At 46.8% G+C, this 17,148-nt stretch overlaps 1 protein-coding gene across 4 annotated transcripts in view; it reads left to right on the forward strand.

Moving 5' to 3' along the window:
- Positions 1 to 742: 742 nt before the first annotated feature.
- The window catches only part of LONRF3 (LON peptidase N-terminal domain and ring finger 3), a 39,312-nt gene continuing 22,906 nt past the window's right edge, over positions 743 to 17,148 (forward strand). The window contains exons 1-7 of one of the 4 annotated variants that reach the window (XM_084790730.1): positions 743 to 1,025; positions 1,134 to 1,938; positions 5,013 to 5,131; positions 8,035 to 8,157; positions 12,260 to 12,415; positions 14,320 to 14,563; positions 15,325 to 15,415. In XM_084790730.1, coding sequence (XP_084646856.1) covers positions 1,134 to 1,938; positions 5,013 to 5,131; positions 8,035 to 8,157; positions 12,260 to 12,415; positions 14,320 to 14,563; positions 15,325 to 15,415 — 1,538 coding nt within the window. In that variant the 5' untranslated portion in view covers positions 743 to 1,025. Of the gene's footprint in view, positions 1,939 to 2,011; positions 2,031 to 5,012; positions 5,132 to 8,034; positions 8,158 to 12,259; positions 12,416 to 14,319; positions 14,564 to 15,324; positions 15,416 to 17,148 lie in introns of those variants that run through there. The other 3 variants (XM_084790729.1, XM_084790732.1, XM_084790731.1) reach the window with 3 other exon arrangements.

The following is a 17,148-nucleotide window of genomic DNA, read 5'->3' on the forward strand; positions in this document are numbered from 1 at the left end:
GGGAGGCAGAGCAGGTGCCTCATTGTGAGTTTGAGGCCAGCCTGGTCTACAAAACAAGTCCAGGACAGCCAAGGCTACACAGAGAGACCCTGTCTCGAACCCCCCCCCCCAAAAAAGTTGTACCCATCTGGTCTCTGGGTTCTGGCGCCAGTGAATCTCAGGCTGGGTGACTGCTGCCTGCCTTAGCAATAGTTCCTGAGTTAGGGGAAGATAAAGAGGAGGGGGCAGAGGGCGCCTCCTTGAAGTCCAAGTAGGCAATCCTAACTTCATTCTTCCCTTGCTGCTCAGCACAGGCTACGTAACTTCTTTCATTCACTGGACCCGCTGCTCCTAAGAAGGAAAAAAAGAACTCTCTCCAGATGGTCCTAAGTCTCATTTGGGGGAATCCCCTCAGGAAACCCAGGAGCTTCAGTGGGGGCACTTAGGGCTCTTCTCAAGAACGAAGAGTGGGGGCTTTTTGGGTGCCCCTCAGCCATAGCTTCCCTTTGCAGACCGCAACCATCGTCCCCCTGGAGGGGAGTCTGGCATTCTAGGCTCCTGTGCCTGGAACCTATAGGGGCCGGCTTCTCCGGGGCGGGGGACTCAAGCAAGCGGCTGGCAGAGCGGACCTGTTTGCTGGCTACTTTGGAGGTGGGATGGGCTAGAGTTTAGAGACGGAAAAGCGTGGAAGAAGAGGTTGTGTCCCTCGCCCCAGTATAGAAAGGACTCAAGTAGCGAGTGGGAAAATAAAAGTAAACACAAACAACCTCAAAAAAGAAGCCAAGAAACGCCAAGCCAAAAGAAGCAAGCACAACGCTGTTACAAAACTGTCTGGTTTTGTAACAATTTTCCCGCTGCCGGCCAATGAGCGGCTTGGTGGGCCGTCACGTGGTGGCATTTTATGTAACACTTTGCTGAGACAAGACAGTTATTAGGCGGCGCGGGGCAGCCGGCATGGAGCTCCCTGAGGCGAGGCAGAGTGGAGCGCGCGCGGCAGTCCCGCGTTCAGGGCAGCGCAGACAGCTTCCAGCCAGAGCTTCTTTCTGGTAGTTCCCTGTTCCTAGACGCCTCCCCTGCCCCCTGCCCCCAGCCCGCCCCCTACCCCCCAACTTCCGCAGTTCCCTCTCTTGACGGATTCGCTTCTGACCGCACAGATGTTGAGCTTGCCTGCCGAGCTCGGCAGCAACAACTTAGAACTGGCGGCGGAGCCGGAAGAGCGGGCGGCAGCAGTGGCTGGAGGAGACTCGGCAGCCCACCGGGAGGCGACTCCTGAGGGCTCCGATGCTCCCCCGACTCCAGACCTGGAGCAAACACAGCCTCCTCCAGGGACCTCCATGCCGCCGCCAGAGTGCAAAGTCCTGCTCACACAGGCTGATGCCCTGGCGTCCGGGGGGCGCCTTCGGGAAGCCCTTGAGGTGTACCGGCAGCTCTCTGAGAGGCAGCAGCTCGTAGCTGAGCAGCTGGAGCAGCTGGTGCGCTGCCTGGCGGAGAGCGTCCCGCAAAAGGCGCCAGATGCTTCAGCCCAGAGCGGCACTTCAAGCTGCTGCAAGGCGGCTGTGGAAGAGGCTGGGGAGGCTGCCGCCGGAGTCCCAGAGGTATGGGATGGCTTTAAGTGTCGCAAGTGTCACGGATTTCTCTCAGACCCCGTGTCCTTGTGGTGCGGCCACACTTTTTGTAAGCTGTGCCTAGAACGTGGGCGGGCAGCAGATCGCCGCTGTGCCCTGTGCGGGGTCAAGCTCTCCACTCTCATGGTGGTCAGCGGGAGGGCAAGAGAGTCACGACGGGCTGGGCAGCCCGTGCCACTGCAACTGCGAGTCAACGTGGTCCTCAGCGGCCTTCTGGGCAAGTTGTTCCCGGGCCCGGCACGGGCATCACAACTCCGGCACGAGGGCAACCGGCTGTACCGCGAGCGGCAGGTGGAGGCAGCTCTTCTCAAGTACAACGAGGCAGTTCGTCTGGGTGAGTCCTCTGCGCCGCTAGCGGGCCTTGGGGGCTTGGTCACGACGCGAGGGGGCGGGAAAAGGAACCCCGGCTGGGCCGGGAGAGGACGGGTATGGACTGGGGCAGAGTTGGGTGCGCCCGCCTGGGGCTGGGGGGGGGGGATGAGGTAGAGGTGGGGAGGGAAGGGTCGGTAGCCCAAGAGGAGGAGAAAGGACATTTCTAGGAGTTTTTCTTCCCTACTTTAGCTTTCTATAGCTAGCTGTGCCTAATCTCTCTCTCTCTCTCTCTCTCTCTCTCTCTCTCTCTCTCTCTCTCTCTCTCTCTTTCTCTCTCTCATTTCCTCCTTGCTTTTCTGCTTCTATGCCTCCTGATCCCAGTTTCTATCTGTTTCATGCTGTCCCCCCTTTTTTCTTCTCAGTTTTGTCACTGTTTCTGTCTCTCTCAATGTCACCATCTCTATTTCTCTGTCTTTCCCGGACACTTTGAAGCTCCCTCATACACCTGCCGGTACCTTCCTTGTCAGGAGAGGAACTTGGCACTATTTAACAAACTCCTGAGCGGTCCTCCTGGCTTTTGCCAGCCAGAGATGGCCCGCTGGCGCCCGAGTCTGAGGCTCCGGCCTCTGGGAGTTGTCCCTTCCGGGGCCGCGGCTCCCTGTGGGGTGGGTCCGGCCTGGAATTAGGTCAGGAGAGCACTGGTTGCATAAGGACCGAGCCGCCCGGGCCGGCTGCCCCTCCTCCGCGCGGGCGGGCGGGCGGGCAGGCAGGCGGGGATTGTGTAACGCTGAGGTAACCGAAGTGGGCCACGCTCGCCTCGGAAACCATCCCGCGAGCGTGTGCGGGGGGCGGAGGGGGGGCTCGCTCCCCGCTGCCCTGTGACTCATTGTCACTGCTTCCTATCACAGGATCCTTGGCTGAAATAGATGTAGTTGCCCCGCCCCCTCCACCCGCCCGCAGTCAGACAGCCTGTACCCTGACTTCAAACCCTTTGACCCCTCTAACCAAATGGGTAGCAGGATCAGGCAACTGCTCGGGATCCCCAGGGAAACTAGGGGCTGGCTACAAAGGGCGGAGGTGGGGCGGGGGTGAGGCGTCGGGGCGGGGCAGGGCGGAGGCATGGCTCTGTCTACCCTTTCCAAGAGTTGCCTGAAGAGGTAGGGTGGGCTTTGTAGCTTCAAGGGCAGCCAGGACAGTCCCACACATCTGCTGGACTAGAGTTCTCTCAGAGACCTGGTCTGCACTTCCTGCCTCCTCCCACTCTGACCCAGGAAGTGGCCTTGAAACCACAGGCAGGTGCCAGCGCCTCGGCAGGCCAGCAGGGCACCTTGTCCAGGGAAGCTAGCTGGGGTAGAGGCAGTGGTGCTAAGCCGACCCTGGCTGTGGGATCCTAGGCCCTTCTAGGCCAACTCTGATGGATGGAGGAGGAATGGGATGGAGTCTCCACATGTTGAATCCCGCTCAAGCCAGCAACAGGTGATGCAGAAAGGGCGCAAAGCCAGGCCTGACATGATGACTGAGGGACACAGACCTCCTCAGGATACATACCCTGCCCACGCCTAAACAGAGCAGGCTGTGAGCTGCCAACGGGCTGGGGTGTGTTTCAGAATGGTGACAGAGAAGACCATAAAGTCTATGCTAAAGTCAAGAGCAAGTAATGGGCACCCAGGTCACCCCAGAGCATAGTCCTGTGGGATGGGGTAGAGGCAGACATCAAAACCTGTTTCTGGGGGCAGAAGCTGTAGCCCAGAGTTTGAGAAAGAATGCAGCTGCATGAATGAAATAGCTACTTATGTATGGAAGGTCACTTAAGTATGGAATTCTAAGGGAAACTGAAGTCCTTTCACCCAGTCCCCAAAGGCTAGCCAGAAAACCCCCTTCCTACTTTTTTCTTCTATCACTGTCACTACCTCTCCTAGGAGAATCTTTACTATACCTTTGTTAATTTCCTCCTCAGTGCAGTCAGGGTCAACATGTCAATACCACTTTCACCATTCTCAGAGAAAAGGGGCCTCTTTAAACAGACTATGCTTATCCTGGAAATGGCTAGTTTTCTATTCTAAATGCTGTAGCCACACTCAGAAAACTTTCCTTCACCCAAGCCTCAAAACTTTAACATCAACTAGTGATGTCTCTAACCAGCTGTGTGACCTCTCACTTCACCTTATTGGCCTTGTTTTTTTTTTTTCCTATCTAAAGAATGGGTGGTCTCTGCCCCTTGATGGGGAGGCATGGTGGTACTCAGAGGAAGGATAACAGGTCACCAAGAAGGGACTTGATACCCTGTGAGCATATACAGGGGGAGGAGGTCCCCCTCAGGCACAGTCATAGGGGAGGGGAATAAAGGGAAAATGGGAGGGAGGGAGGAATGGGAAAATACAAGGGATGGGATAACAATTGAGATATAATATGAAAAAAATTAATAAAAATAAAAATAAATAAATAAAAAGAATGGGTGGTCTGAAGACATGTGCAGGGCTGGACTCTAGTGATTGTGAGAGTAAGACTCCTATGAGTCTTGTCAAGGTACTTTCTCATTTGGCCATCAATAAGGGGATAGACCTTATACATGCATATCTGTTCCCTCCAGGAAAGCTTCATATGCACTGGCCACTAGGGAGAGGGGGAGGTATTGCTAATGGTGCAGGTCATCTCACCTGGGAGACTAACACGGGCTTGTCTTGTTGAGGTTGTCAAGATAGGGATTGCATCTGATTGCCTTTCTCTCTTTTCTCTTCTCTGGCCTCATTCTTTTTGGATGGTAGCTCATTCAGAAGCCAGGATGCTGGGAACTAGCAATGTACATCTTCAGAGCAGTGCCAGGTCTTCCTCTAGGTGAAAATGTCTACTATAGCATGGACATTACACCTCCTAGGAACTGCTTGAAAAAAAAGAGGGCAACATTACTGCTTTGCGTGGAGAAGCTAGGCTATTGGTCAGGACAATATGAGGAACCAGAAAGGACACTTAACTCTTTGGGTCCAGTAGAAAGAGCTTAGATAACTTCTTTCCTCAAGATCCATCCTCATACAAGACATGTCATGTGCTTGTGCTGTGGGCCATTAATGAGGGCTTTTTTTTTTCTCATTTCGGCAGCTCCAAATGACCATTTGCTTTACAGCAATCGGTCCCAAATTTATTTCACCTTGGAATCTCATGAGGATGCACTGCATGATGCAGAAATAGCATGTAAACTCCGGCCAATGGGTTTTAAGGTGAGTGTGGGTCAGGAGGGATGGAAAGGGGCTATATTGCAGACAGGGATTGGCAGGAAAGGCTGTCCCTCTGGGGCAGGAGACAGAGCAGAGAGAAGGCTTTCCAAATTAGCTAGATGGTGCAGGGCTTCCCTTGATTAAAGGGAAGGCTAAGTCTGCAAAGGATTGCAATAAATCTACATTCAGTTGGTAACCTTCAGGATAGCTTGGTCTTCGTATTTTGGTTTTTCAAACACGGACTCAGTAGCAAGACAGCCTTACTTCATGTCTCAGCTCTGCTACTTTTGTCTGTGTCTAATGTCCTCATCTATAACATGCTTATATTCAAAGCACCTTTTAACTAGGGCTTATTGTGAGGATTATATAAGATCATGGAGGGAAGATGCTTGGAACAGTGCATGTAACGTTATATGAGCATTATATACCACCACCATCATCACTCATAATTGTCTAGGGATAATAGGGAGAAGAATATGAGAAAGATGTTTCAACTATGGTCCTTCAGAGTATCTACTGACAGCCAGGCTTCTTGAGAGCTTAAAAAGCTTTATTTTTTTTTAAAGAGAGGGAGAGGGAGAGGAAGGGGGGAGGAATCTTCATATTTACACAATTTGACTGTGCCATTTTGAATCATTAATACAGTCATCTGATATACCAGTATACCCCAAAAATCTAGGTGATGTGGGAGAGGTGGGAAGAAAGACAGGATAGAGAAGATCAGGGATACCTGGATACAAAATATCAACTTCAGCATCTTTGTCTGACCTCAGGACCAACCTCTTCCTCCTGTCTGCATTTTGTTTAGAAGATTAGAATTGGGTCCTGGCCTCAGTGTTTGCAAAGTGTGACCCTGGGAAAATGGCTACACTCTCTGAAACTCAACTGTTCTTATTTATTAAATGATGCTATTGCTATCTGCCATGATTATTTCACAGGTTTGTATAAGGATCAAAGGCGAGAATGGCAGAGAGAACATGCTTCAAGCTATAACCATTGCAGTAAACTGTTTGCAACAGTTTAGTTCAGATGTTGCTGCCCATAAAAGCATTGGATAATCAGAAGTTTTCCAGATCTGCGAACTTCAGATAAAGCCCTGTAAAGTTCAGTGTGGTAGCATGAGCCTGTAATCCCAGCAGGACCATGAGTTTAAGGCCAGCCTGGAGTATTACAGAGAGGTCTACTGCGGGAAAGACCATGTGGACTTGTATACTCTGCCTAGAATATTAGAGTGAATCTTATTGGACTTTCATGGATGGTGATGGATCAGTGTGCTCTTTTTCCTAAGGAACACATTTACAGCTTTATACAAGTCACCCAAACCTTAAGTTGCCATGGGGACGGGCTGTCAAACATACACATCAGGTAGATGGCTTGGGACAACAGAGGCTTCTACTGCAGCTGTTTCCATTGGAAAACTAAATCTAGATACCATGATGGGAAGAGGACTGAGGAACATGTTCTGGGTACCACGGGAAAGGGGATTTCTATAGTAAGGAAGAACTAGTGCGAGTACCTGGCAGGGGTGTCATTTCCCACAGCTGGAGAGAACTCCTCCATCCTAGGGGCTGAAAGGGTCTAATGCATATACCTCCATGCTCTGATGTTTTTGTTTTTGTTTTTTGTTTTTTGTTTTTTATTTCCCACCTTTTCTGTATGAAATGCCATAGGGAAGCAAGTCCAGAAGACAGCCCGATTCCATCAATCCATCCAGGGTTTAATATCATTCATCACACCTTGCTGGTAGTATAGCTGTCAGTGGGGTAAGCTGGCCACCCTGAGAAAGTGAGGTGTGTGAGTTGCTACTGTGTTGATGACTAGGGACCCAGAGGCCTCTCCAGTTTTCCAGTACCTATTAGTACTAGCCTTTCTCCAGAAGGCCATTGGTAGCAGGAACAAGGGAGTGTGACAGCCTAGATTAGACTCTAGAAAGAAGTGAGGGCATGGAAAGAGGCCCACAAGAGGTTTGTGGCTGTGCATTATTCAAGAAGGCAGCTCTTAGCCAGGTCCTGGTGCCATACGACACATGTTAGAAGAGGGAGCAGAGAAATCCTGGTCAAGTGACAACTAGGCCTTTTCATTCATAGAAGCCAGGAAGCACAAAGAGAAGGCAGCCCTTTACGCTCTTCTGCTTTCTTGCCTCTCTCAGGATGCTGCGTAGGCGTTTCCAAAGAATTTATCCCAGAGCGCTTGGGTTTGATTTCCAAGTCCCTAAAACTTCCTGATATCTGTAAACTGTGCAGCAACAGAGGAAAAGACAGCTAAGTTTCTCAAAGCAAAAGCCCTGGCTCAATCACTGGCCAGCCTTCTGGATGGTGGTCTGCTTTTGTGGGGGAAGATTGCTCTAGAAGTCCTGAGGCCACAATTCCAGTTCTAGATTGTTGCTAGTGACCTTTGAAATTGTGGAGGGCTCATGTTTCTTCTCTCATGCCTCTGTAGAAATGATTGGCTCACTCAAGCCACTACTGTCTTACCAACCAGTTCAAAGGCAGGGGAGTCATCTCTGGATGAACACTGAAAACTGGGTTATTATAGTCTGTGGTTAAATGGGGACTGGCATGTTTGTGATTGTCATATGGTTGTGGAGTGGACAGGAGGTAGCAAGCACTGTAGCTAAGTAAGGATGTGGGCTTGGTATATCATCGGTCCCAGGTTTAAACTCTGACTTCATGGCTTACCAGCTGTTATACTGTGGTCAAATTGTCTTTCTGGATCTCCCTTTGGTTTCTTCAAATAAAGATTTAAAATAGTTTGCCAGTATTATTGGAGGGGGAATAAAAATCTTTTTGACAGCACTCCACCCTATAGTGACTGCTCGGTAAGTACTCAGTGATTGCTGTTAATAGCAGGCTACATTTAAAAAAAAAGTGACTAAGATGTGCTTGACTGCTATTGTTTTCTTCCAGGCACACTTCAGAAAAGCACAAGCTTTAGCCACCCTAGGCAAGGTGGAGGAAGCGCTCAGAGAATTTCTCTACTGTGTATCCCTTGATGGAAAGAACAAGAGAGCCAGAACTGAAGCTCAAAGGGTGAGTTGAGTGGCTCAGTGTCAGCTGCCTAGTGGACCCCCACCACTCTGTTCTCTCTAGGGAAAAGGATGCAGATGCTACCCTCTGTATGTGTGGTCCTGAGTGCGTGCTTTTCTGGGCTTAGGGTGGCAGCTAATTGCCCAGAAGCCCCGTCATTCTGGTATGTACTATCAAATTGGCAGGTGCTACCTTTTTTGGAGGAGTCAGTAATGAATACTTTGACTTGGAATCAGTGGTATATAAAACTAAACTAGACCATGTAAGCTAACCCAGGGATGAAGGCTCACTGAAGAGCATCTGCTGGTTCATAAAAGATCAGGGCCAAGGAGGTAGGGGCTGCTTGCAGCTGTATATCTTTTCTTTGGCTTAATTACAAGTTTCACCAGGTACACATGGAGGACAGCTCCTGGGAAGGGACACTGATGATTTCCATATTGCTTGCCACATACAGAACTCAAACCTTCACCTCTTCTGCTCGAAAACTAAACCTACTACTATCTCACAAATGCAAGTCAGAGATCATTATGAAACAATCTAAGTAGTCCTTCCAACATTTTGGTCTGGAGATTGGGGTTGTAAAACAAATATCATGAGAAATACCAAAAACTTAATTGATGGGTCAAGCATCCTCATTTGATGGGCTTTGTCGTTTATTTATTTTTAAATGTACTCTTCTGATGTCTAAATAATTGGCCCAGAAGTTGGATGCTGTACCCATACACTATTCAATACCAAGCAAGCCACAAGCCTTTCTACCCCTGTGCAGTGGTTTGGCAGAGGAGGGGAGGAAGAAAAGGAGAAAGAGACAGGACTGAGAAGGAATACCTAGCAAAACAGATAAATCTGGTGAGGCTGGACTTTGGATTTTTCTGACTGTGGCAGAGAATTTCCTGTCTGGAAAAAAATTTGACCTGGGGTATGTGTGTGTGTGTGTGTGTGTGTGTGTGTGTGTGTTTTCATTAAAAGGGGCATGGATTGGGCACAGTTGTTAGCAATCTATGGACCTTTCCTAAAATTTTAGTGTGCTAAGGTCATGGTATAGCATGCCTATATACTAGCCACTTGCTTGGTTATTTCTGTAGAAGGTTCCACTTAGTGCCCATAACCTCACTGTTATTTCTCACCATTTTATAGATGAGACAAATAGTCAAGAAATCTGGCTGGGTGACTTTCTTGAGGCCACCTGCTTCTTTGCCTTTCTTTTATTGATCCCTCAGGAGACCCAAGAGGTTCTGGTATCATCAGTTGAACTAACCCTCTGTCCAGTTTGCTTTTATAGCTAGGCTGTTGTCGTTTCTATACTTGCCTGATGAAAGGCAAGGCAGTGTGTGAAACTCTGGAGACCAAGGAGGCCTAAGTTCCCAGTGGAACTTACAATCTGTTGTTGGTTAAGATGAATGCCAGGCAAAACAGGTGAAAGTGTGCTTACAGTAATTGTTACAAAATTCTGAAATTAATGTAAGAATTTGGAGGCATGTTTCTGCTGAGTGTGATGGAGCTGTGGCAGCCATTTAAACAGACTGAGAGGCCTCAATTGTGTGTATTAACTGGATTATTCCCATTTTAGGGCTAAACTTTTGATATATAGTCCAGGTGCACTAGGTATTAATAACCTTCTCCCCGCTTCCTTCTTGGCCCAGTCAGGCTTGTCTATGGCTGAAGTTATAGCAGAGTTGACTTTTATTCACGTGGAACAATTATTCTCACTGTTGTTTTCAAAGCCATGGAGAAGGCCTACAGAAAGATCATTGGCAGTAAAGCTAAGGGAACTGCTGCATTATTCCTGCCTTGTTTCTTTTGGTTTTGACTCCTAGCCTCCTTTTCCTCATGCTACCTTTCTGCTTTTTCAACCTTGTATTTGGAAAGTAGGGGTTTTAGCACTGCAAGGAAACATAAACATCTTTCTGAGGATTTGAAGTACCTAAGTGCTAGACTTTTTTCCTTGATCCTCTGGCTGCATAAATGCCTTCATGATTTCCATGAGTATGATGCATACTAATTAGGCACTTATCTCTTGCTGGAGAGAAAGAATTACTCCATGACACACTTCCAGTGCAAAGTAAGATGATGGAGTTTAAGGTTAGGTATCCTGCTCTGTAGAAAACGTGAAAGAGCAGGTGAGATCAGAGGGATGGGAGTGTTGAGGCAAGTTCAGCAAGGCAGCTAAACTTTAAAGGCTGAATAGGGCTTGGATGCAGGGAAAGTGCTGATGCAGGAAGGAACACCATGAAGAGACCTCAGAAGACAAGCAGGAGAGTAAATCAAACTTTGAGTTTAGCGTTCTTTCAAACTCTTTTGATAAATTAACACTACTGACTACGAGGTCTGAACAACAGTGTGGAACATTCTCTAGTGGGATTCCAAACATGGCAGGGTCTCCTAGGTGGGAAACATTTGAGTACGTTCTAGAAGCCCAGTGATTTGTCCTTTTTCTTGGTGTTTTACACACACACACACACACACACACACACACACACACACACACACACACTCACTCACACTCATCTGGACAGACAGACAGACAGACAGACAGATGCATGCATACTTACATACAGTCCCTAACCCCTGATGGCATAGGGGAGAATTGAAACAAGAATGTGGAGAACAGCAAGTGGTGTAGCCAGCAGTCAAATGTTTATCTTTGACTCCTAGAACTCTTTGTTCTTCTCTCTTCTCTCCTCTCCTCTCCCTTATCAGTGTATCCAATTGGAAGGGAAACTGCCTGCCCCTAGGCACTTGAACTTAACCTGACATTTTCTGCAGAGATGACCAAGATGATAAAGAGGCTGGAAGGGAAAAGATAGTTTGAGCTCTGCTTTCTTAACACTTCACTGCTTAGGCCTCCATCCCTGAGGTGATTAAAGGCTCAGGGGTGAAGATGTAAGGGAGAGGGAACAAAATGGATAGATAGAGAAAAACAGCAGCAAGGAACCCAGTGTGGATTTGTTGCCTTCTCTGCCCTTTGAGTTGTTATGGACTTGACTCTCCATTCTTCAACTGAAGAGTCCTAGTTTGCTTCTGTCTTGCTGTGATAAACACCATGACCAAAAGCAACTTCGGAAACAGAGAGTTTGGTTTCCTTACACATCCCAGATCACAGTTTGTCACTAAGGGAAGTCAGGGCAGGAACTCAAGATAGGAATCTGGAGGCAGGAACCTGGAGGCAGGAACCTGGAGGCAGGAACTCAAGCAGAGGAATCTGCTTACTGGCTTGCATCTCAAGGTCACATTCAGCTATGTTTCTTATACACATCAGGACCACCTGCCCAGGGGTTGTACTACCCATAGTGTCCTGGTCCCTCCTACATTAATCATTAATCAAGAAAATACTCACACAAACTTTCCTACATGACGTCCTAATAACAGGCATTTTCTCAACTTAAGCATCTTCTTCCCAGGATGACCTAGTTTGTATCAACTTGACAAAAAAATTCAGCAGTACATGAGGTATCTATTCTGATTTCACCTCTGATTCCTTCAGATGGATTTTTGGAGCCCCACTGCAGATATTTCTGCAGAATGGTGCCACCATAATGGTGGCTCTTAACCTTGGCTACATAACAAAGGCATCTGTCATGCCTTCTCAAAACCCAGATTCCTGGATCATATTTCAGACCTGAGGAGATTGTAGTGGGACCCAGCAACCTGACATTTTCATAAGCTCCTTCATTACTTTTTTTTTTTAAAAGATGTATTTTATATTTTTAATATGTGTATGTGTTTGAGTTTGTTTATGGGTATTTGCACATGAATACTGGTGCCTCTGGACATCAGAGATATCAGAGATGCCCGGAGCTGGAGTTAGAGGTGGTTGTGTACCACTCTACATGTGTGCTGAGAATCAGACTTGGATCCTCTGCAAGGACAGTATGTGCTCTTATTGATTAAGCTATCTTTCTATCCCCTTGCTCCTAGATGATTCTGATGTGTGTTGATGCAACAACCTCTCCTTAGTGTGTCTAGGGACACTGCTCCAAGGCTTCCTTCTCATTGAGGTTTTGCCTTGAGAGCTGTGCTCTCTGGTTCCCCATCCCTCCCCCCTTCACCTTAGTCTAGCACCTGTAGAAACTTGAGTAGTGAAGTCTTCTGTTTTATGTCACAGCTTCTCTTTAGTTTCTTTTCACCATCAGTCCCGGGGGATTCTCAGGAACATTCTCCCGATATCCTGAAGCTGTTGGCACCTCACCCTAGATTAAAGGAACACGTAGAGTCAATGGCTACTGAAGGCACCAGCCATAATCTACCAAAGTTGTCACAGGTAAAACTCAACTCACCCAGCTCGCTCATGATGCTTCGTTTGGCTCTTTTGTGGGGCACACTAGAAGTGAGTCCTACCTCTCCTACTCTGGTTCCTGAGGGAAAAAGAAAGATGGAGTCAATAATGGCTGTGTCCTTTGCTTAAAGCTACAACTGGGAATTTCAGGCATGGTCCAAAATTTATGTACTTATTACATTTTTTGTAGTCTTGGTCAGATTCAGAAAATAGAGAGATTTAATAGAAGTGTAACTACATTGACCCACTTCCCCTGAAATCCTATAATTGGGGTATGTTTATTGGCTTTAGCTTTGGGGGCAGATTCAAGCTGACAGCCTTTGAGCACCAGGGAGATCCTTGTGCAAGGGTAACTCCAGTTGGGGACCAAATGGAGAGAACTTCTTGTTCTTTCGCTGAACCTTACACTTAAGTAGGCTTCTCATGCACATCTTTAGCAAAATAGAAGCACGGGAGGTGAGTACAGCAGGAAGACGAGAGGTTTTGGTTTTCTTTGAAAACAAGGGAACAGGACCCGGGCTTTAGGTGCTGGCCTTTCTAGCACAGGGTAAGTGGGCAGAAGTCGAGGCTCAAGAGAACAGACTTGAAGCAAGGTTTAACACTGAATAACTGGGCACCTTTGGGGAGCAGTTTCTTCTCCATTTGTGCCTGAAGTTCCTCACTTGTATATAAGCCCTGGATTCTCAACATCTTCCCAGTTTCTGTCCCTGCTCTAGAGAAGGAATAAAATGCAAGGTACCTGACTTTTCTTAGTGAAGGCAGAACTCTCAGAGTATCTCCTGAAATCAGGGAGCCCCCAGTGGTCATTAGCACATGGCTAAGACAGCTAACAAGAGGTCCAAGGGCCTGGAGTGGCGACTTCTACTTGCAACTCAGTCTGAAATGGAGGAAACAGAAGCTCTGCCTTTCAAGTGTGAGCAGGCTGGACAACAGCGAGTGCATTCTCACCCAAGCTTTACTTGGCAAGGCCTGTGTTCCTGTGTGGGCAGTGCCCTGGGCTCATGGAAAGTCAAGGCTGTCATATTGTTTTCTTTAGTACTTGAAAGCCCTGACCATCCAGGGACATAGACTGAGAAAGCCCACAGCCTTTTCTGTGTTCTTCATTGTTTCCTCTCACCTGTGTCTACTGGAATTTTTGGCAGGGGCTAGAGGGGAAATAAAGAAGGAGAACCTTTTGCTGTCGAATATGGATTTAGATTATGGAGAGGTTCCCTCGGAGCAATCTGTATAATCACATTTTCCAGAATTATTTCCAGTTACATTTTCAAATATCTGTCTCCTGGACAAAATCTTGTAAAAGGCTAGAGACAACCTATTATGCCAAATTATTTTTGTCTCCTTTTCAGACTTTTCACCTACAATTTAGTGAAAGGAATCAATTGTCCCCTGTTCCTTTTATGAAAATAGCATATAGCTCTGGAGCATGAGCTGCTTTGGCAGGCCTGTGCAGAGCTGGCCCAGTGCCTTACTTAAAGTCCTTTGACCAATGCCTGTGAATGACAGTGAGGGTGAAGGGAAGTATCCAGTAACAGGATATCCCCTCACAGAATGCTTTGACTTCCTTTCAGACCACTGGGGAAGGATTTGGTGCTTCCCTTGCATTTCCCCCTTCACCTCTGCCCAGGGAGCTTTTTCTCTCATATGCCTCTTGTCCTTGCTTAGGGAGGTCGCCTAACTCTACTCAAGCTAGGTGTGTGTTGGACATAGATTAGACGTGAGAAGTAAGCCTCATGACTTGCCCCTCAGTTGAGCTTGTGTAGCCACTGGGTGTTCAGGAGTGAGTGAGGCTCAGGATGATGTTGCTTTCTCTTTGTCCCCTCAGGGTAAGGCTATTGGAGGACAAGATTGGTTCCAAGTAGCTTCTGATCTCTGGCTTTTTCTTCATCTAGGAAAATTCAGAGCTACCGCATTGTTCTAGTCAGGAGGAAGCATCAGCTGGGGAAGACAGCAGCAGCCAAGAGAACTCAGCTCAGGTAAAGGTGGGTAGTCAAGAAGACAGTGACAAAGAAGAGGAAGAAGAGAAGAAGAATGCTGCATCCATCAAGGCTGGCAAATGCCAGGAAAAGAAAAGGAATCATTGTGAAACTGAAGCCCAAGAAGACATGGGATTGCCTAATAAAGTCTCCAGACAAGGTACTAATTCTACCCAGGGAGAAAGTAGTGTAGTGCAGATGATGGGGCTCACTGATATACGTAGTTTCCCTCTGTCTAGGAGCGCCTCTGGCTCTGAGTGTATGGCCTAGCTCTGGCACTAACCAACTGAGAAATCCAAGGGGCTGCTGGGAAGTTTCATGCGAAAGAGTACATGGTAGCTATCATGCTGAAAGTGCTGTGGGATAAGTATCATCTATAGTCAAGACTGATCGGGTCAAGCACCCTATCAGCTGATGAGATGACATCCCAATGCTTTTCATCACATCACTTTCTTCCAGGCCAACCACTTTCTGCCCTCATCCCTGTTGTGGGAATTTAGGATGGGAGAGGTGTACTCAGGCCTCATTTAGTTGTGCTCTGAAAAGCATCAGCTACAGCCTCCTATCTTTCCAAGGGAGATTGGCAGTGCCAAGATTCACTCTCAGCTTTGAAGACCTGGCTCAGTCCGTGACGTTGCCACTGCTGCTGCTGCTTAGTGAGGTGCCTACTGAATTTCAATCAAGTCCCCAGGAGCTCCTAGACTAGGACTTTTCCATCTATAGGGGCTGCCATAACACTACTGGGAGTACACTTCAGGGAATCCCATTGGCAATTGCTCAGGCAGCTGCTAAATTAAACTCTGGGGGAGTTTGAAATTGAAAAAAAAAACCCAAAACAAAACAAAATATTTTTTTCCTTCAAAAGTACTGTCTGTAAAACCAAGTTGATCCAGCTCTGATTTGCTGTTTTCTAAATCACAGATCTTTCTGATAATAAGGTGGCCAAACCAGATCTCAATATTCCAGTTGCTTCGTTTGATGCGTCTGACCTTGAATGCTCACTGTGTATGAGGTAGGTGATGTGGGGCGTCGCTTACTACCTGGTATATCCCCCTCTTTGGTACTTGAACCTTTTTGCTAATGACTTAACTACTGAGTTGGTTAGTATGTAAAATCATGGTACAGAGGAAATAGAAATCACATTGTCACATGAGACAGCTGGTGTTCCACCTTACAACTATGTCCTTTACATGCTTAAATACCGACTTAGAAAGACCTGGAGAGTGGCAAGGCAAAAGACAACTCAAAGGTCAAAAACTGATGGGCCACAAGTTGAACATACCTACTATTTGGTCCTCATTAGATTTGACTTTGTTATATATGACTGTACTGAAACAGGACATCCACTTTCCAGCTCATCATGACCCTATTGACTTAACCAGCCTGTCTTACATTATTGTTTGATCCTTAGAGTTATTTGAACTTGTGACCCTAGGTCTAAGCTACTAAGTTAAGAACTCAAGACTTGACTTAACGTGTTAATATCAATGCACCAAGCATTTTCTTTGGAAGCCAACTATAAACCTAAATTGGTTTGTATTTATACTACCTAGTAAACAGTACATGGGACAAGCACTTGGTCAAGTACTTTTCTTCCAGCTAGAATGTCATCTCTGCTTTCCCAGGTATCCATATATCTCACCTCAATAACAAACAACTAGAAAGATTCTGTGATTGTGTTCTGAGTGACCACCTTAAAATGTAAACATTTATTTCATTTTGTAGTTGTGACTTAGTGTCAAAGAGAAGGGGCTCCAAAGCCAGTGTCTGAACTTTTGACATACAGATTCAGTCTTAGAGCTAGTGACACTTGCTACCACTATCTTTTCTCTAGTAGAATAGAGGACAGTGGGATCTACTCCATTAGTTGTGATAATTAATTAAAACTATTTGACGCTTAGAGTAGTGCCCAGAAAACAGGAAGTACTTTAAAAATTAACTAGTTTTTTTCTTCTTACACAGTGGCCTTTAATGGTACATCTACAGACCTCAGAGGAAGCTCTATGTATTCATTCAAATAGATCCATGAATTCATTAGAGTAATATGTAGAAGTGTGTGTGTGTGTGTGTGTGTGTGTGTGTGTGTGTGTGTGTGTGTAGGTGGGTGTGTTTCTAAGAGAAGAGCATCCAGATTTCATTAGATTCTCAAATGTGGTGATTTTCTCTAAAAGCATGAAGGAGGAACTGAGATACTTGAACAAATGTTTGCCTGTCTTTTGAGAGCATGTATTCTTCTTCTCTCTGTCATGTGTGTTTGTATTCTGAATGACTTTTTGTCATCTGAATAAGAATAAGGCAACTAGTACCTGAAACATGGACTTTTCTTAGAAAAAATATACTTGGGTCTTTGGGAGTAGTTTAGTGGCAGAGCTCTTGGCTGTCATTCCTGAGGTTCTGAATTCATTAACCAGAATCACAACAATAATAGTAACAATAATAGCAATAATAGTAAACTAATGATACACAAAAGTCTGTAGTAGCAAGATTTATTCATAAGCATAAGCAGGTCTCAGACAGCTCAGCAGGTGCAGCATAGACACAGTTAAATTAAGCTTCGCACATACTGTCAAGAGTCTGTTTAGGTGGTGTAGACGAGAATGGGATTAATGACAGAAGCAGATTCTTTTGACCACTCCATTCAGCCCCCCACTACAGGGTGGCAAGTGCATCATGCTAAAGCCAAGGTATGAGAGAGCAAAAACCTGCTTTCAAGCAGAGAATGGACCCTGCAGCCAGCACACCAGT

The sequence above is a fragment of the Acomys minous genome (genome assembly GCF_964271855.1).
Source record: "Acomys minous genome assembly, chromosome: 7".
In the NCBI taxonomy this organism is placed as follows: Eukaryota; Metazoa; Chordata; class Mammalia; order Rodentia; family Muridae; genus Acomys; species Acomys minous.